At 54.0% G+C, this 20,699-nt stretch overlaps 1 protein-coding gene across 7 annotated transcripts in view; it reads right to left on the reverse strand.

Moving 5' to 3' along the window:
* The window catches only part of LOC104480213 (protein CEPU-1), a 303,720-nt gene that overhangs the window by 123,074 nt on the left and 159,947 nt on the right, over positions 1–20,699 (reverse strand). For 2 of the 7 annotated variants that reach the window (XM_086765979.1, XM_086765978.1), the window contains exon 1: positions 6,856–7,890. In XM_086765979.1, the coding sequence (XP_086622105.1) occupies positions 6,856–7,022 (167 nt within the window). In that variant the 5' untranslated portion in view covers positions 7,023–7,890. Of the gene's footprint in view, positions 1–6,855; positions 7,891–14,554; positions 14,574–20,699 lie in introns of those variants that run through there. The other 5 variants (XM_086765984.1, XM_086765980.1, XM_086765983.1 and 2 more) reach the window with 5 other exon arrangements.

The raw sequence follows: 20,699 nt of genomic DNA on the forward strand, positions 1-20,699 counted from the left end.
GTGTCTGATAAAACAGACGCAGGTGTCAGAGCCATTTATGGTTGCAGGCGCAGAGCCGGTCAAAATCTCCCATCTCTGGGAAAAAAACCTGTGATATTTCACCAGCTGCTCATGTTGGAAGGTGGTTTTATTCCTTATTTACTCTGTCCTCATTGACATGCAGAGCTGGACTTGCACGTCTCCTGTTTGACCCTTGGTGTCCTTTCCTATTTAGCACTCCTTCCAAAAGCGTTCCCACCTTCAGACCAGGCTCATCTCTCCAGACCTTGTCTCCATCTCCCCGACACCAGCTTTTCCGCGGGAGGATCCAGCTGCAAAGTCAAGTTTGCCCTCAGCCCTTCCGTACCCACCCATCTGCTCTTCTGCCTCCTCTCTTTGCCTATAAACTAACGACTGCTTCCCAGCGTGACTGCTGGCGGCGAGAGCCAACACCACTCACCGCCAGCTGAAGAAGCCTTATTTAAAGGAAGATTTTTAATACGCTAATGATTAAGACGCGTTTGGCATTTCAACAGACGCTGCAGCATCCAGACAGCTAAGCCCAAGTCTCAGACTTGGCTCCTTCACAGCCTTGCACCTCTGAAAACTAAACTGAAGAGAGCAGGAGGTACCTCCCATTTGCTTTGCAACGGTGCCGCACGCAACAACCAACAAACTCTTCCTGTTGGGAGAGTTGCTACTCCACACACAACCTGTTAACAGTTTGCATGTTGTGGCAAGACTAAAACTGTCTTTCAACCTGATCTCCAGTCCGTTACAATTAGGACACGGACTTGTGGTGACGTTAACGAGCACTGGATCCGTCCCTTTGTTGGCAAAAGTCTCTCTATGGCATTGGTGGGATTGCATTTTCCCATCTGCTTGTTTGTTTGGCTCCGCATTCTCATTACAATTTCTATTACCCTGTTCTCCCACTGACGCAGTCGTAGATTAGTTCCTTTCCGATTTTCCTGAAGGAAAATAAGGGTGTCAGAGCTCAAACTGGCAGGCTTCAACGGGTCTGGGAGGAGGAAAGAACAACTCTGTTAGATCAAGAGAAGGATTTTTCCAACAGCGTAAGTTGGAGTAACTCCAGCGAAGCCAGCAGAAGAGACAATGATTTAGGCAAGTTGAAGACGACCCACGTCCCCAGTCCACCTCTCGTTAACACACGCACGGAGCTGCCAGTTAACAATGTGCAACGCCAAGCAGCGCTGTGCTCGTTGCCCAAAGGACTCTGCCAAGGCGGCGTCGGGCAGCACAGGGATGGCGCATCAGGATGGCCAAGAGCTAGAGATGAAGCCAGTTGCCCTCCCTTGGACTGTCACCCACAAGTGCTTAGGTCTGATGCTTAGCTTAGCTCATGGTCACGAGGAGAGCAGCTTCTCCGCAGAGCCTGGGGCTGTAAGTAGGCCCACAGTTGGGAGTGGCACTGCTTTCGCTGGCCCCCAACCCCTGATTTCGCTTCAGCTCCTACCTAATGATCATCCCACCCACCAAGTAGCTCTGCAGTACCACAAACACACATCACATACCCCTGCAACGGCAATTCCCTGGTTCCTCTGACTGAAAAATGCTCCCGGCTGCTTCCTCAAACCCCAGGCAAGGGCGGGACGGCGGTGGACATCTGTGGTGCCCTCCAGTAGGACACTCTTAGCATTTTCCTTACAGAGGGATCCATCCCGCCACAAAAAGACTGCAACGCAAGCAGATGACTCACGGAGCCAGAGAAAGGAAGTGTTGCAATTGTCGCACGCGAACGTACACATTTATAGGACCTAGGAGGGCGTCTGACGTCACATGAGGAGTCGATAACCCGGCTAAGAGCTCAACCTCCGTTTCATAAACCCAGCTTCACGATTAGAAATGCCACCCCAGTGACCCTCCACTGGTCAGCTCTGTCACCGGCAAGGCCGCTCTGACCTCCCTCCCTCCTCGCCTTTCTTCCTCCCCACCAGCCCTTTCCATCCCAGAGGAGCAGGGTACAAGTCCGTTTGACTGAAATCAGAGATCCTTACCCCTACGATGGAGACGACAGCTCCAGAAAAGCACGCTTGTCCCCTACGAGACCCCAGCCCTGCCAGCTCCAGTGAACCCCAGCAGCTCTAACAGGAGAGCTATAAAGGGAAACTCTCCTCACACAGCAATCAGGAGCTTTTCTCATCTCAGATGGAAATTGCACTCAGTAAAAAAAAAAAAAAAATATAATCCATGCATATAACAATTTTTTTTCCCCACTTTAAGCTGATTCCATCTCCGAGATGGGAGAGAGGTGGCGAAGATTTGCTGACATGTCACTTTAGCAATAAACTCCTCTCTCAAAAACATGCCGTCGCAAGCAAAGCTATCGACTCGCAAGCTACAAACAGCCGCAAGCATCGCGCGTGGGCACGGCTCGGGGCTTCTGCCACCCCGCTGATGGAGGATCTCCAGGAACATGGAATGAAAAGCCTGGCGAGAATGGAGGAGGACCCAGCAATGATGGGAGGAGGAGAGAGGCAGGGGCGATGGGAACAGAAACGCAAGTCCTAACCCTCAGCATCGCTCACATTTCCTGAGTAACGGCGCAGATGCAGAACGTGCCCTCCCCGCTTCTTCACCTTAATACAGGAGTGGTCACCACAGCCCTGAACTTATTCCCTAACACTAAAGGGACTAAAGGAACAAAAAAAGAGGGACTTTTGGATACTGAAGGAGTCCAGAGAACAACATTTGATCATTAATATGAGTCAGCAGCTTCGCTCCGTCCTCACCTCGTGCCCACAGGACCGCTGCGGGCTGGTCCCACCCAAGCCCAAGCGCTCAGAAGTCCTTTATTGCTCAGCAACAGAGGAAAGCCAAGTAATTACACCTCGCCCTCCTCAGTCTGCAAGGCCAAGCGATACCCATCCCAATTTGGGCTCGGGAAGCAATCAGGAGCTTCAGGCTCTGCTGAGTGAGACTCTGCCCTGTCTCGCTTTCCTTATCTGCCCAGCCCCTCACCCAGCAGCGCCCTGCGAGTCCCCCGCTGCTCAGCCCCGAGGCCACGGGGATGGCGAGCACCGCTTTCACGGGGACAGAGAGCCCGGAGTGGGTTCCCCTGGCCGCCTTTCTGCACTCATCGACTGCAAACCACAAAGGCAGTTGCCCAAAACCTCAGCGGAGAATCACCGTCGCTCAAGCCCTGGCAGGAGCAGCTCTGTCTCGGCACAGGGCGGGGCGGGGGGGGACATAGAACATCCCCAGCGACCCAAGCGAAAGTGGCATACTGGAACACACCACGCTGTTACCCACCCCTGTTTTTCACATTGCACAATAAGAATTACAAAAAGGCAAACTCCTGTGGATAAAGGGGGAAAGATGGGGCAGCAAGGAGTCACAGAAAACAGACCCATTTGTGAGAAATATTCTTTTCTGCTTGGCAAACAAGCGCTTGCTGTTTGCACCCGTCAAACAAACATGCTTGATTTTGTTTTGTTTCACAGCCAAGTTATCACTTCTGCAAAATTATTTCAAGAGCACAACGGGAGCAAAATAAATTTGCAAAACAGGCTTAGGTAAACCATGACAGATCTCAGCAGCAAAGGGCACGGCCCCTTTCAAAGCCTGAGTAGAAACCCCAGGAAAAATTAGGGTTAAAAAAAAAAAAAAGCTTTGACTCACATTAAACTCAAATTTGACTTTTAGCATCAGAATCAAAGAGGGGAACCAATAAAGGCATTGCATCACCCTGCCAAGAAAACCAGAGATGTACAGAGGAGCCGGTGAAAGAAGTGGCCCCCGCCCCACAGCCAGATCTGCTTGCCACCTCCCTGGGGCACCGGCGAATTCGGGGGGAGACCACGCAAGCGCCCATGTATGCTGACAGGATTGTCAGAGCCTCGCCGTGGAAAGCGCTGACTGATGCCAATTAAAGTGAAATCATAATCAAGCCGTTTGTTTCGGTGCCGAGAGAACTGCCCAGAAGATCTCAGCAACGCCTGGGCTGGGTTCAAGGGCTGGATCAAAGGTCAGGACAGATCTTCTCCACCATGAACCACTTGCTACTGGTGAGGACAGATGCTGTGTGGGCACGGTGGGAGGGGATGCAGACCGGCCTCATCCTCACCACGTGGCCTTGTGAGATCCAGCAAGCCAGCTCTGACCTCTGCACGCACGTGAGTCCTCAGCGTCACCCCGCAAGCAGGAGCGGCCCCAGCTCAGGGACCAACACCAAGCTGTCGGACCCAACGCCCGAAAACCCTTCTCCTATTGCTGCAGGTTTTGCTGCATCCAGGACCAACTCCGGCCCCTCCTATCCCAGCTCTACACCAAGGTCTAACCCTAGATTTAAATTTAATACAGTGACCTAAAGTGCTGGTACCTAAGCAAGACGCATGACTGGACCCTCCAGCTGACACCACAAGCCAGGATTTTCACATCTGTGGTGACACTGGTCCTAAACTGACTCCGAACAGCAGATTTACGCCAGCTGGGTTTGCACTGAGCAAAGCCTGTGCCCTTTACAACGGGGGAGTCTCCTCACGGCGATTAATCCAGCTTCTTCCTCTGGTGCTGAATAACCTCTGCTCGGAGGGGCAGCAGGGACAGAGCTGAAAAGAGCCACCCCAGATAAAACAACCTATGTCCAACGGCCAAGCCCTCTCCCTCGAGGGGGAACAGGATTCTCCCAGCGCTTCAGAGAGGTGGCAACTTCTGCTGCTAAGTTCTCAGCTTGCCCTCCCTTTTGGCGGCTGCGAAAAGCCACGGCGGCACCTCTAGAAACATCTCTTTCCTTCCAAAGCCTTGGCTGCGACTCGCTGTCCTCCCACCTTGTATGGAAATGAGTGGGAAAGGAGGAGAGTCTACTTTTTTTTTTTTTTTTTTTTTGGTTTTTCCTTCCCCTGCACCCTTTCTGGGCTGCCACCCTTGAGGGCAGGGCTGCGGGGTCGAAGCCTTTCCGAGCATCATTGCTATTCTGGACAAGTTAACTCCTCCACAACAGATCAATGGTCGCGCCGGGCTGGGAGGGGAGCGGGCAGGAAGATTCATGCTTCCTTGATTTCCTCCTCTGGAAGCGTGAGGTTTTCACACGCTCTTCCCCTCTCAGCTCCTGCCACGGCGCAGCACGGCTGCGGGGACTGGGAGCTACTGGGGGATGCTGCAGTGTACCACTGCCTGCCAGACTAGCCGCTCCCATCTCGACCAGAAGGAAAACGCCCCAAAATGCCAGTGGAAAACACACTCTCCGGCTACCAAAACGGCGCGCTGAGCCGGCGGCAGCAGCAAGCCATTCGTTTCCAAGAGTGATGGCCACTCCAGGGACAGGACAGCAGGAACATCATCCGCACAGCAGGAACATCATCCGCCCAGCTTGGGCACCCCGCAGCCCACGTGCACGTCTGCTGGGGCACGCTGGTACTGATGGGGCACCCGCGCAGGGACACGGACACCCCTTGCAATGCTGAACTGGGAGGTGCATACGGCAGCTCCAGGGTGATGACAAGCCGCTGCCCTCCATCTCCCCAGGGCCACCTCCCAGGCACAGGATTTGTCCCCCCTTCCCACCAGGCCTCACAGGCAGAAGGAAAGCATCCCTCCTCTCCTGCTGACTCACCCCAGCTTTCCTTTGTTCTCCACTGACACCGGGCAGGTGAGCGCCCAGCGCCGGGGCAGAGCATCACCGTGATCTCTGCCAGAAACCCTTTGCAGGCCCCCACAAGAGCACAAGCAATTCATCTCCTTCCAGTAAGTTTGCAGAGCACCCGTGCCTGTGCCACCCTGCTGCTGCCACCCTCCTCTAGATTTTGCTGCCCAGACCTCCAGTAACCCAAACCCATCCCTCTTAAATAGCCCCGTAGGATTTTGGGGGTTTGGGAGAGCCTGGCGATTCAGGAGAGGAAAGGAGCTACTTTTTTTTTTTTTTTTTTTAAGCTAAGCTCAGGGGAGCAAATTCCTAAGCGAGACACCCTGTCCTCCACCCTCAGCCACCCATTTCCAGGAGCCAAAGCTGAAATTCCTCCTGAGGTGATTTTTTTTTTTTTTTTTTTGGCCCCGGCTTGGCCCTGCTCCACTCGCTGGCGTAAAGCAGGAGTGCGGCTTTCGGCGCACACGCCCAGCTGGCCCCGCAGATATTCGTGTCACCTATGCAACGCGCCAGCAGAGGAAAGTCACTCCCGACTTGCAAGCGTCGCTTCCCAGCGCTGCAATCAAAACCTGGCTTTTTATTTTTTAATGTCCCTATCAAGCGTCCTCTGGGATGACTGCGTCCATCTGCCACGAGGACGGGGACGAGGATCTGGGCACAAGACGTCCCAGAAGTTACACCGATCAAAATTACGGTTTCCTTGCACCCCTCTCGTTGCTGCTGAAGGCGACAGGATCCCGGCGCAACGCCCAGCCCCACATTTCCCCCCCACCCCAAAGAGTTAATGCTGGCAGAGAGAAGCAACCCCTGAGAGCCAGCCCCATCCCAGCAGGTCTGGAAACGGGGAAAAGGCACAAAATCCCACTGGGGGGGGTTAACAACCCCCTCTTTCCCCAGACTGGGGTGGTTCAACAGGCAAAAAGGCACCCCCGGCGCTGCACCCCAGGAGCGGAGCAATGTTTACCCCCACCCAACGCAGGGACTGCCCACAGCAGGAGCCGAGCCCGTTCCTCGCACCAGTTTAGGGCAGGGGGCCAAGAGGGAATCGCACTCCCCTTTTTTCATCCCCCAGTAACTTTCCCGGAGACAATCGGCAGCGGCTGAACCAAAGCCCGGTCCCCCCGCACCCAAACTCCCTTTCCGCTGCGCCCATCAACACGATGCATCTCCCCGTGGGGAAACTGAGTCACGTCCCCGAAGGCACCGGCCGCCCTCCCCACGCAACGAGACCCCCCCGGTGCCCCCCAAAGCAGAAACGCAGCTGCTCCTACCTGAGCGTGGCACTCTCCCCTTGCCGCACGGTCACGTTGTCCATGGCTTTGGGGAAGGTGGCATCTCCGCTGCGCACGGGCACTCCTGCGGGCACAAGGAAGAGCAGCCTGAGACAGAGGACGACCAGGCACCTCCAGGGCAGGGCCAAGCACCCACCGACCCCCATCCTGGGCAGCGGGGACTTTTCCGACAGGCAAAAAACACACCCGACGAGGCCAGCGGGAGCGAAAAGGGGATGGGGGCAGAGAGAGGAAGGAGAGGGTGCGTGTGTGTGGGGACGGAGGGGAGCAAAACCGGCGGGGCGAGCGATGCGGAGCTCCACGGAGATCAGGAGAGCCCCGGGCAAGGCAGCCTGCGAGCGCTGAGCCTGCCGAGCGGCATCCGGAGGGAGTCCCCAGTATCCTTGGGTGAGGGAGGAGGACGGGAGGGCCGGAGGGAGGAGGAGGAGGAAGAGAAGGAGGAGAAGTGGCAAAGGTGCTGGACGCTGGGCGAGCCGGCTCTTCGCGTGTAGCAGTCCGAAGCTCACTTGGGGCGAGGAGAAGCCGGGGGGAGCCGCCCGGCTGCTGCGCCCCGCTCCCAGCCCCGCGCACTTGTCCCGAGTTGGCAGCTCCCCTCCACAGCGCGGAGTCCAAAAACCAGGAAAAACCAGCAAAAAAAGGAAAAACCCAAAAAAGCAAAACCACCCCCGGATCGAGCTAACGAAGGGGTCCAGCCGCAAGAAGGCACAGCGGGCGAAGGCCTCCGAGGTGCCCAGCAGTTCCTTTCCTCCAGCCCCGCCGTCGGGTCCCAAAGGCGGGTCCGGTCCAGGCGGGATGCGGGATGCAGGCTGTGGGGTTGGCGGGACGCAGGCTGTGAGGCTGTCGGGATGGCGGGGTGATGGTGGGGTGATGCCGGAGCCCCCCCTTCCAGCTGCCCTCAGCGACGGGAGGACGGGGCGCGGGGGAGCGGAGGCGGCGGCGGCGGCAGCATCCCAGCCCGGCGGGCCGGCAGCATCCCCGGGCGGAGCGCAGGCTGACTTCCCGGGGTTGTCATGGCAGCGGCTCCATCACTGACCGGCACTTGGTCTCCCGCACCCAGCCGGCACCCGCAAAAACCCCACACGCAGGCGGGGAGCGGAGCGGAGCGGCGCACGCCTCGCACGCCAGCCTTTAACCCGCGCCGCGCCGCGCTCCTCGGGGGACGGGGATGCCAGGACTCCCCCCCTTTCTCCTTCCCCTCGCTTCCCCAGCGCGCTTACCTGCGCCCAGCACCGCACCACCTCTAACATTTGCCCTCCTCTACCTCTAACACGAAGCCACGGTGCAGGAGGGGAAACTGAGGCACGGGACGCTATCATACCCCCCCCCCCCAAAAACCAGGCAGGTGCTGAGGGGGGGAGGCAGGAGCACGCCCTCCTCATTCTCTGCACCTCACAGACACACAGCACGAGCTGAAGCCACAAATTCCTCCCCAGCTGCCAGCACGGTCCCTGCGTACTTTTTATCAGCTCATAATTTCAAAAACATCGCATTTGCTTATGCCGAGCAATTCCCCCTTCCCTCCGCTAGCGGCTGAACGCATTAATATTTCCAGGCACAGTTTCATGCTGGTAAAAGCTGTTAGGGAGCCGTCCTCAGAGCGCAAAGTCCCGGAGCCACCGAGCAAGTGGCCAAGACACAGCTTTTGGGGTGCTGCACCCCACATTAGGGGAAACCAGGCCTCCCCCGTGATTTCCGCGCGACGCAGGACCTTATCCAAAAGCCCTCCCTCCCTCCGTTCCCCACCGCGTGCTCTGCAGCTATTACAAGGCACCAATTTTTTTTTTTTTTTCCTTTTCCTTTTTTTTTTTTTCCCCTGAAATCGCTGCCAACCTGAGCTGGATTCAAACTGGTGACCTAGATGTGAAAGGATCCATGGCCCGTTACTAATCCCCGGAGTTTCCGAATCCCCTGTAAAACTGCTGCTTAATTCACTAACTGTGCTATTTAATCTCGAAAACATTACGAGCTGCGCTGGGCAGAGGAAACACTCAATCAAATAAAGCTTTATTATTATTATTGTGCATGCTGATAGGTCATACGAGAAGGGGGTTGCTTTGCAAGTCACTCCACTGCTTCTTTTTCTGAAGGCTCTGCTCCTTGAATTTAGCGCTGGTGTGACGTGCTGCCTCGAGTCCTGCTTTTCCCCAGCTCTTGGCAGGAGTTGTTTAATATCCGCGGCTCGCTCTGCTCTCCAGGCTGGTCTGGCAGGGGAGGGGTAAACACCTGCCTTCAGCAGATCCTTGGGGATCACAAATTGCACGGGAGGGGTCTCAGAAACCAGGCTACAAAAAGCCAGGCCAGGGGTGGTAGGATGAAACTCCTCATACAGGGCTGTGGCATTGCACCGGGATGCAGAAGTCAGCAAATAAAAAAAATAATAATAATAATAAAAAAAAAAAGATTCTGCATCTGTTTATTTGCCGCAGCGTCCAAGCATCCCGGCAGGATGGGGATCGTGCTCGTGCGCAGGACATCGCCGCGCTCACCACGCAAGGGCCGGCTCCTTTGGATGGGCAGAGACCACCTCCTGTGTCAGCAAAACCAAAGGGATTCCAATAACCGCAGCCAGTTAACCTTTTAACACAGCCCAGACTGCCAGCAGCATCTTAAATCGCGAGGGAAAGCACCTGCCTCAGCTGAAAGCCTGCGAGGTCGGGGCAGAACGCGACCTGCTGAGCAGCTCCGGCCCTTGCAAGGGCTGAATCTGGCCCGCTGTGAGGAGATCATCACCGCTGTTTGAAAATTCCGAGGAATTTACATCCAAGTAAAGCCCAGCAGAATCCCTGCTCTGTCTCCCCCTCTCTTGCATACGTACCATGTACATATAAATCAGCCTGTCACAGCTCGTCTCTTTTCTGACAGCTGTAATTGCTCCAGACTATAAAAATATCTATAGACAATAAACACAACGCAGGAAAACAGCAAAGAGAAAATGAAATCAAGATTCCTTTAAATAATTCAAGTCGCTCCGGCGGCGGCGGAGCCAGCAGCTGAGTCCAGCTGTGAAGGTTCAGCAGCAAGAGAAAGAGAGCTTTGTGGGCTCCTCTGGGGATGAGAGAGGCTTTTTTCCTTCCTTGGGTTTTGACCACAGCAGCAGCAGAGTCTGCCGTACACGGGCAAAGCCGCACCTATCCGAGCACGAAACACAGATTTCAGCTTCTTCCTTTTCTTCCTATTTAGATAAGAGTTGTTTTTTTTTTTTTTTTTGCAAGCAACAGGCAGGAGGCAAACAGAACGAGCAAAGCACAGCCACGCTTCTAGGTATGCATTTATCTCCGTAACCATCTCCTCAACCTCTTGCTTCCCAGCAAGGCTAAAGGCCCCCCTCTCCTGGCAGAGACCACAAACAGGGGAGCGCAAGCAGGGATGCGAGGGCTGGCATCCCTGGGAAGGATGTCTCCCTTGGCAATGGGCAGGGAGGATGCTGAACCCCGGAGAGGAAAGGGCTTGGAAGGAGCAAGAGCCCCCATGGGTTTGGCTTTGCAGTGGAACGTCTCTACTGGGGCAGTCGGAGGCGATAGCCCAGCACGACGGCTTTCAGCAGTATTTCCTCAATTTTGTAGAAAGAGATCGAACGGAGTGAAAGGCAGCAGCGCCAGTTCACACTGACTGCCCTGAACACCTTCCTGTCCTTGGCTTGCGTGGGCCCTCCCGCCGGCCATCCGCCGCTTTCATTTTAAGGTTTTAAGCAAATCGGTCGCCAACAAACGTCCCCAAGGAAGAGCCGCAGCCGTTTGGCCTGGACCGGCGCTTCCCGCAGCCGGCTGCAAGGGACCCCGCTCCTGCCGCATGGCCTGGGAGCCTTCCAGCAAACGCAGCCCCAACCTCGGGCTGTTCTTGAGCAAAACCAAGCCTAAGCACAGAATCTGCAGATTTCCATGGTCCTGGAGGCTGATAACCAGGTGCAAAACTGCAGTTAAGGTTCCTCTATCAAGTAAAACAACACGATTGCTGCATTTTTTTTTGGCTTTCTTGGAAATACCTAGCACGACTCTAGCATGTCGCAGCTGCTTGCGGGGATGGTTGACCCATACAGGTCCTCCATACAACCTGTGCCTATATACCCGTCTGCAAATCTATGTGCATACAATACTACGCCTCCCCACATCGCACGATTTAATTTCTGGGAAAAAAACAAAAAAAACAAAAAAAACCCACAAAAAAAAAAAAACACCACCACCCTTCCTTTTAATAAGTAGGTCATAGCATGGCAATTTGTACAGACAGATTTTTCTTTTAATTCCTTTTTTCCTTTTCAAGGAGCTGATAGATAGCAATCTATAACTCCAGAGTGGAGAGTTACTTTTAATCGGAAATTGCCAAATATGATCAGAAACGTACTTTATGCTCGAGCCTCTTTCCTTCAAAATGAAAACACGATTTCATAACCCCATTTGTGCTATCGCGCACCACATTATTCTCCAATAAGCCCAGAGTTGAAAAAAAAAAAAAAAAAAAAAAAAAGGGCTTAATTTTCTTGGCATTAGTCAGGCGAATGACACACGAGGCCGGGGAAGCTTTTCCTGAATAATCACCGAGCCCTCAACGCCTACAACCATTCACCGCAGACACAAAGGACGCGGGGCTCCCGCTCCGCTCCCCACGCCGGCTCATTCCTCCCCTTCGTTAATGGTGGCCCCAATTAAGAAACAATGATTGAGAGCCTTACTGGGCCGGAGCCATTTTGAGTCCTTTGAGCCCCAAAGGCATTCCTGCACCGAGCTGCAGGAAAACGCTGGGCTGGGGACGTTTCCAGGCCAGTTTTTGGGATGCAAGCAGCATCCTCACGGGCATTCAGCCCTCGGTCCCTGACGGCAGGCAGCGACTCGCAGCACCCTCCTCAGCGTTTAAAAACATCACAGGAGACCCCATTAATCCCCACTAAAGATGCCATTAATATTTAACTGGCGTTTATATAAACTTCCAGTAACCGTCCTATTAAACCCGGACGAAGTGCGCTTTTGGGAGCCTTCCCCTAACGCCGCGCCGGGAACTGCTGCCTGCGCTTCGCACCGGGCGCCTCGCCGTAAAAAGGAACATTTTGTTTGCCCTTTCAAAAACTGCTGGGCTTGGCTTTGTGGCTTGCTCTCTTTGCACTCAGGTGCTTGGAATTTTCAAGAACCGGTTAACTCCTTCCGGAGCAGCCCCAGCTGAGCTGCGTTGCCTCCTGCTCACCTCAGGAGAGCCAGCCACCCTGCAAAAAGCCTGACCCAAGCTGGTGCTTCAAAGCCAAAGCCAACAAAGGATTTACCTCATCCACAGCCACCAAAATACCCCATATAGCACTGCAGCCTTGGTATTAAACACCTATAGTTTATAAAAAAAAAAAAAAAACAAACCACCGAGGAGATACTGGCACAGCAAAAGTTATGAACTGGGATTGATCCTTGGTACAAATCAATATTGATTTTATATAAATCCATTTCTTGCTGCATTGTTGCAAGGTTACGGTGCCGTATTAACGCCCCACAAGACATCCTTTACGCTCGCTCCGCATCCACGGCGGCGTTGGATCGGCATCAATCAGGTGCCAGCGACAGCTGACGACATCGGATAAAACCACGCCATTAGCCACCTAATAGCATTTTATAAGCGCGTGACATTAACCCGCCGCTCTACAACTCAACCCGCCCCGCCTTGTACCAGGAGTAAGCGCGCACGGGGAAAAACAAAAAAGCTGAACAGGCTGAAAAGCAACGCCAGCCACGCCTCGGGTCCCACCGCGGATATTTGGGAGCTCCAGTGTGGCTACGTCAAACGTGAAAATGGGAGCTTCTCCCTCCTGAACCTCTGCCCACATTTTGGGGCACTTGTGAGCTCTGTACTGGAAAACCCCTTTGGAGGAGCAGCTCCTTCTCCCGGGATGGCCCCAAACAGGACGCACTAAGCCAAGTCTTCCCCAGCCCAACTGGATATCACCACGCTCATCCTGAACTCCAAGAAGAAGCAAGAAAGTAAATGTCCCTGGCTGATGCTGGCCCATCACCACGTCCACCCCACCGCCACTTCATTTTCCCCAGCCAAGCCCTTTCCTACCAGAAAGCCACTTGGTCCACGCGAACCAGGCAGAGCAGGAACCAGGAAAGGAGCAGATATTTTGATTTCAACCACACCATTCAATAAAAGGCAGATATGAAGAGCAGAGCCCCTGAAATCCCTCTTCGGAAACCACTGAGCACGCTCAGCAGCTTTCAGTGAAACCCAAGCCCACTGCCAGGTGTTCTGCATCTCTGAAAATCAGATTCTCCTGGAGACACTAATTTGCCTTTTGCCTGCAGCTGCCTTTGGACTCAGACCAGTCACCTTCAAAAACAGGGTGGCGAGACACAAGCTGTGCTCTCCCACTCCTGACCAGCCAAAGCCACAAAATGGCTTCTTCCGATGGACCTCCAACCTGAACGTCCGCGTCTTCGCGGGGCCCATCCTTTGCCAGCCTCAAGCCTCATCTCCCGCGGTGGCCAAATTGCTCGAGCGCTCCTCGAGAACAAAAGCCGTGCGCGCCGCTGTCTCCGCCTGCATCAATTTGAGTTTCGCCACCGGTCCTCTGACCCTTGAGGCGCTGTGCATCCAAGAATAATATTAATAATAGCCGTGCCATTAAGCAAGATGCTTGGTTTGAATCCGAAGATTTTGAGAAATGATGTCATAAATTTAATTCCCGGGGTACCATCTTTGAGCGTTAACAGGCACAGTCGCCTCTGAATTCTGGGAAATGAGCATAATTACATGGAGATCGACAAGGCACAAATGCCAAGAATTCTGTTAACCTTTAATACTGCAAAAAAACTCTCCCCTTGTAATTATCTCTTTCCTTTGTCTTAAATGTTACTGATGAATATTTAGTGGGATAAGCAAATAAAAGGAGGCTGAGGGGCGCAAAGAAGCACAGCCCTTCACAGAGGAACTCCACAAACCTCACGGCATCGCTGCGGGTCGGAGCTGGCAGCAGGCTGGGACCCCGGGTTGCAAAATCTGACACCCAGGACAATGACAGCCCCATGGTGACACACAGCCACTGCAGAGGTAGCGGAGGGTAACGTCAGTTACAGCAAAATCCAAATTAATTCCCGGCACTGCCACAATTGCGATTTCACCCAGGTGCGTGGCGCGGGCATGGAGCAATCCCGTGGCTCCCAGTGGGACGGTCTCAGGTGCCCTATACTCCAAAACGAACTTTGTCTGGGAATAAAACTTCCTGGGTAAAAAACCCATCACCTTTCAAACACATCCTCCCTAGGGTTGCAAATGGCACTGCCCTCTTGCTGCACATGGAGTCTGATGGAAAGAAGATTTTCTCCCGGAGTGAACTGCATTAATATCTGTCACCGCTCTGGCATTTCTGCCTATAATGATGAAAAATATGTGCCGAGAATGCGGGGTGCTCCCAGCATCACCTCCCTCCCCGTGAAGCGAAATTAGAAGCAGCTGCTCCCGTTCCCGTTCTCTTTACGGCCCTACAGCATTATCTCTGGAAGCTTATTATTTGGGAGACGGCACGGGGATAACCGAGGCTCACGACCCATCCGTGTTCAAAATGCGCTTTGCTGCAGACGGAGGCTCAGCTCTCCACTCCCCTGAGCTGGAGATCGGTGTAAAGGTCACTCTCCTCTCTTAATGTCGCATCAGACCGACCGCCACGCGAACAAGGAAAAGAAAAAGGATGGAGAAAATCCATCACCATCTTGGGAGGAGCACGCCAGCACGAGATGGTAACCACCCGCGACACCAAATCCTTCCGGACCACTGTCCAGGAGCCCTGGAAGAGGGGGAAGGAGCTTCCTCCTGGCTTTGAAGATGCTGCTTTCAGTCACATCCCAACCGGCAATCGACCCGCTGACTGGGATGGGCAAGGAGGCGGTGAATCCCGTGCCATGGAGGAGGGGGATTGCGCGCACCCCTGCACTTGCCCCAAAATGCTGCAGGCAGCAGCATGAAGGAGAGGATGCACTGTCCAGGAGTCTGCCAGGCTCAGATGCAAACGCATCCCAAATTAACCCACGCTGCCCAGGCCATCGAGCTTGCGAGCCAGTCCACCTCGGGGTCCCGTGGTCCCACCAGAGAGGCTGGGTGCCCTGGGAGAGGCCAGAGCAATCTGCAGAACAAACTTTCCCTCCAGCCTCAAAGCCAGACCTTTACAGACTCCCTTGTTCCAGCGGGAACCGAGCCAAAGCAGCACTTATTCACAGAGGACTGGGTTGAAAAATGAAATAAAAGAGGTTAGCTCATTAAGTCCGACACCCACCCCTCCCAAGAGGGGTCTGAGAAAGCGGCTCCGCAGTCGCCGAGCGGAGCAACGCGTGTCACAGCCCAGAGCCAGGGCTGCCGAGAGCAGGGAGGGCTCCCAGCCTCCTCGGGACAGGCGACACCACAACCGGCTGGACCTGGGGTCCCAGTGACCCCATCCGCCACCCCCCCGGCCACGTCTGACCTCCGAGCACAGATGTTTACTCTCCCCCCTTCCCTTTCTCCTCGCCTGCCTTCAACTGGAGCGAGCTTTCTAGTACCCAAGCTGCTTTTATGCCCCTTTAAAAGGTTATAAAAGCTGTCTTTATATTCCAATAAAGGGATATAAAACCAACCTTTTTCGCAGTTCAACAAACGTGGTTAACTTTTCCCCCCATTAATACCTTTCGCCTCGGCACCACGCGCTCGTGCGGGCCCGCTGCAGGGCGTGGAGGAGGATGCGGCTTGGGGCATCGCACCCCAAAACGGGAGACAGCAGAGCATCCTGAGGGACAGGGACCAAGCCTTTCTCAAAAGCGCCTCTTTCCTCGGAAGAGGATCTACACCCATCCCTGCCGCCCGACCAACAGCCTCTCCGGGCACTAAAACAAAGAGCTTTATTATTTTTTGGTGACAGCCCGTTCTGCAAGGTGAACACAACTCGTATGAATCAAACCCACCCGGATTTCATACATCATTCCCCAGCATCCCTAAGATGAAAGGCAGGGAGGGGGTTCGGCTGCCACAAGCAGAGCAGAGGAGCGTGTTCACCGGCGGTGATCTATCAGCGATCGGGAGGCTGCGGGGCGCTGCGACCGCGGCTGCTGGCACGACGCTGCCGGAGGAAGAGGAGCTAGGGAGATTCCAGTCCGTAAATAAGTCATGCCTGGCGCAAGCGGCCATCGGGAGCAGAAATTGAAGCCCCCACGCCCTGACCTCATTTCTCCCCTCCCTGCCCCTCCACGCGTACCGTGGGACAGCGACCGAGCTCTGCCAGGGCAGGAGCAGAGGAGATGATCTCGCAGGCTTTCGCCCAGCGCCCTGCCCCAGCTCACCCCTCCACACCCCAGCAGGCAGGCTGAGCCCTCCCTAACACTGCCGGCTAATTAATCTAGCTAATTACCACCGCCGGGCTCCTTTGTGAAGGCTGCAGGAGAACAACGAGGGCAAAGGGAGAAGGTGAGCATCCGGGGCTCCCCAGGGAATGCAGAAGTGTTTATAGTCCCTGGCATGGGAAAATCCATACTCATCTTGGCTCCGGGAGGCAGGGCTGCCCTGCCACACTCCTATTAGCAATTTCCAATCATCTTTTCTTATGCCTGCATTGATTTGCTGCTCATTTCGGTGGAAACGGAGGCCTAAGAGCCTCGACCGAGGCTCTCAGCCGAGGAATCCGGGCGCGGAGCCGACGGTGCCGGTGGGAGCACAGAGGGGAGAAGCTGTGCCGTTAGCAGAGCTGCCGTTTCAAACCAGCCTTGCACATCCCACTACGGCTTTGCCACGTGTGGAAGAGGGATCAAGGGCAGGAGGGGCTGGGGACTGCTCCTGATCTTTATTTTGGGAGCTCCTTCCGTGCTGGGGAGGGGGATTTGCACCGTGCCCCTTTCCAGCAGGGATTTCTGGAATCCCATCCTTGCCTGCTGGGAGAAGTCACCCGAATCCCACGCTCCAAACCCAGCGTGGGCCAGCCACTACCCCCAGGAGAAACCGGCTCCTAACGCTACGCTTCTGTTTCCAAGCCAACATTCCCAAGCAGCTTGTGAAACACAAATTCTGTTAGGAACCATCTGAATATTTTGTTCCGACAATGCCATAACACCAGCGTACACATTAGCACACACCACACAGAGCGGAGTATTTGAATATCAAAACAAAGTGAATTTACGGGGTTGTTTTTTTTTTTTTTGTCATTCTTTTTTTTTTCTTTTTTCCTTCCTCCTGGCAAAGCCGTCACTGCAAGTTATCAGTTTCCAACTGTTTGCACCACAGCTTTTCCCTGCTCTCATCAAACCTGCCGCTCTCTGCACGTGATGTCCCGAGACGTGCAGGCACGGGGACAAAGGGACCTTGTGGCCTTGGGGACAGAGACCCCAGCACCAGCCGGGAGGGCAGGAGGGGTGGCAGCTCCTTGAGCCTTTGCCAAGGGGATGGGGGGACATCCAAACCTCTACGTATCCCAGCCTCCGATATTTCTCTCTGCATCCGACAGCACTCACCACATCCCATCACAGCACCACTGCATCCCATCACAGCACCACTGCATCCCAGCACAGCACCACTGCATCCCATCACAGCACCACTGCATCCCAGCAGACTGAGGTGGGGGTGCACTAAAACCCGCAACTTTGTTGCGCTTAGACTTAATTTTATGTATTTTTTTTTTTTAAATCAGCCTGCATTTAGAAAGCGAGAGCCACTCTCTAAAACACCCCGGGAAATATTAAAACGAGAGCTCCGATTCAGAGGAGAGCGGTGCGCAAACGCCCGCGGTGAGGTGGATGAAAGCCAAGGGCTGTGAGCCTTGGATGTGCCTCACTTCAGACGGCGCGGGGGAAAAAAAACAGACGCTCTTAAACTCTGCCCCAGATCTGCCAGCGCGGAAACTTTAACTCCGCTTTGAACCGGGCAACTGAATCATCTCCCCGGGAAGCGGCCGCCTCCGGGCAGCACTGGAGAGCTCAGCCCCTCACTGGTGTGGATTACGGAGGGTCCAGCACCTTATTTAAGGATCTGCTGCCCATTTTTAACCCTTTTGCTTTTTTTTTTTTCTGTATACCTCCAGGCAGTCAGGGAAGAGAACAGGGAGATGGATCCCGGAATACCATGAGCCCTACGACAAGCACATCGTTTGATTCTCCCTTCTCTCCACGTCAGCGGCCACTGGTGTCCCAAACCAAACAAAGGCTGAGGGACTTTTGTCCCACGCTGAAATTGGGCTGTCAAAGCTGGCACCCGCCATGCCTTTTGACTGGCACCAGCCCACAACCAGCAAACGAAGCGGGCCAAATTTCTCCCTGGCGTAGCTTAATTAAAGTCAATGATGTTACACCAGGGAGGAACCTGGCCTCCTGTCCCAAGCTGGAGGCCACAGCAAGTCCAGCTGGCAACTGGCAGGCAGCTTGACGGCGGCAGGAAGGATCCCTGGCACCGGGAGCGGCGCTGGGAGCCGCATTCGGCGTTCGCGAGTGGGAGACCGACTCAATAAACGCAGTACTGAGCAAACCACATCCGTAATAAATAACAGCAAGCGGCACTCCGCCTCTTCCAAATGCTACGGAGAACCGGACCAAATTGTCCTCCCAGCTCCCAGGAGCGGTAGGGACATTCCATTCGCCCTATTACATCGACTGGGAAAGGGTCACTGGGAGCTTAATAATCATAAAAATCCATTATGTTACAGCGCTCGTCATCTGCGTAGCTCAAGCAGCTCCGAGAGGCAGGGAAATGCCTGTGGACGTTTCAACGGAGCAGGGGGATGGAGACGGACGGTCAGCAATTAGCTTCAGGTCGCTCGTTAAGTCGGACATGAAGTTTGAGGAGTGGTGCCACTAAGCTGTACCCATGCTGGGCCGACGGGCTCGGAGCCGCAGACGGGATGGACCGGGCGAGCTGCAGTTTCACAGCCTTCCGTCGAAGGAGGTTTGCGCCCGGCCGGAGGGACCCGCTGCGGCTCGGCTCCGGCTGCCCGACAGAAGGCGTGCCAACGGGTCCCACCAAACTTGAACGTGGTTACAGCGCGAGGGACGCGACTACCCAGCGACCGTGCTGCGATTACGCTGCAGCTGTGCTTTCCACACCTGTAATTTCCACCGCGCTCGTACCACTCCAAGGCACTTAGCTAGAGCTAAGTGCAAAATCAGTGGTGGCCCTGAATGCTACAAACGCACAGCCATGGTGACCAAGAAACCAAAGCCACAATTGTGGAGATGCAAGTAACTTTGCAGCTGAAATGGAGAGAAATCCCAGTCACTGGGACCAGTGGGTGGTGATGAGGTTGTTCGAAAGCCTTACCACGGTGCAATTACGCTGTATTTGTCACGTAATTACAGCCCCGCTATTGTACGCTACAACCCTCCATTTCACGCCCAATCCCACCAGGTAGATCCAGAGGGATAAAAGGCAGCAGCAAGACACCTGACTGTTGCAAGAACGACGGACACGGAGAGATAGGGGCAGTGGAAGGAGAGGAGGCAGGAATGGAAACGCTCCAGGCAACCAGCCCCACGGGCATCCCGACACTCGGATGCTCCAGGGATTCGGACCAGGCAAAGGGAAAGAGCCGGGCTTGGTTGACTGGGATGTATTGAGGAGATAGAAGCATTCATCAAAAGCCAATCTGCTTTTGAAAAGCAGAGAAAGAGGTTACTTCGGATTAATTTTTCACTTCAGAAGCTTTATGGGCGAGTTCTGAAACTGTCAGGTCGAGAGGCTTCAATATTTCCTGAATGAGAAGCTCGAGTGCTGGTTCAAAATGCCTCTCTGTTTGGATTGTCAGGTAATTTGTACCCAAACATTTAAATTAAAATTTTCCACTGGCTCATCTGTTTTGTTATTTTTTATGCAGAGTAGATGTGTGGGCATGAAAATACAATCAGATGGGACACAACCTGTGCTTCTGCTGCTTTGGGGATTTTTTTTTTCCCCTTATTTTCTTTGTTTTAAGTCTAGCTGGGCCAATTTCTTTCTCATCTGCCAGACAGAATCTGCATCACCACAATTACGGAGGAGGGCAAATCCTTGCAGGATGTGAAATCATATCCCCAGGGAGCAACTCCCGGGTTTGCATCCAGGTGGCCCAGCCTTTACGGTGCAGTTTCACCCCGTGAAATCCATCCTTTGCAGGGTGCAAGCATGCCCCATCTCTATTAGGGGCTCAGCCCGAAAGTTGATTGTATCTTTCATTAGGAATGACCGAATTATGGTTTTAAACTGGAAAATGAACTGGCAGCTAAGAGGAAACGCTTTCTCGGCGAGGCTGCAGAGTAGGTTCCCCGTGGAATAGAAGCAGTTGTGAGAGTCAAAATTAAATTGATATTAGGAAATTTCCTGAGGGGAGAAAAGTCATACGCTGCCTACAGAAACGGTATCTCACAGAGAGCTGGCTGGAAAATGGAAATCCACTGAAACCCAAATATATATATTTTTAATGGAAAAAAAAAAAACAACCCTACTTTCCCCATCTCAGCAGAAATTCCCAAAAAGTAAAATTTCCATGGAATAGATTTTTTTTTTTCTCATTAGAAGTACCATTTCAGGTAGCTCCCAGCTCCTGGGAGCATCACATGGGTTTCACAAACTCCCCTTAGACGGGACACAACACAGCAAGTTCCCTTCCAGGTGGGTTTGGAGTGGGAGGTGGCCTTCCTCTCAGCAGGTCTCCCTGGCCAGCAAGGACAACTCCTCCTGGCTTTGCCATCAGCCAGCCAACCTGCTGAGCTCCTTCCAGGCAACCAGCCATCATCTAGATTTAGATTTTCCCCATGGAAACTCAATTTCTCTGGAAGAATGGACATCGTCCCAAGAAACCGTGTGGCACTTTCTGGGGAGAAAGGTGCTTTGATGGACAATTCTCAGCCAGAGTTTCAAAGGTGGCTTTCTCC

The sequence above is a fragment of the Chlamydotis macqueenii genome, chromosome 24 (assembly GCF_036417535.1).
Source record: "Chlamydotis macqueenii isolate bChlMac1 chromosome 24, bChlMac1.mat, whole genome shotgun sequence".
NCBI lineage: Eukaryota > Metazoa > Chordata > Aves > Otidiformes > Otididae > Chlamydotis > Chlamydotis macqueenii.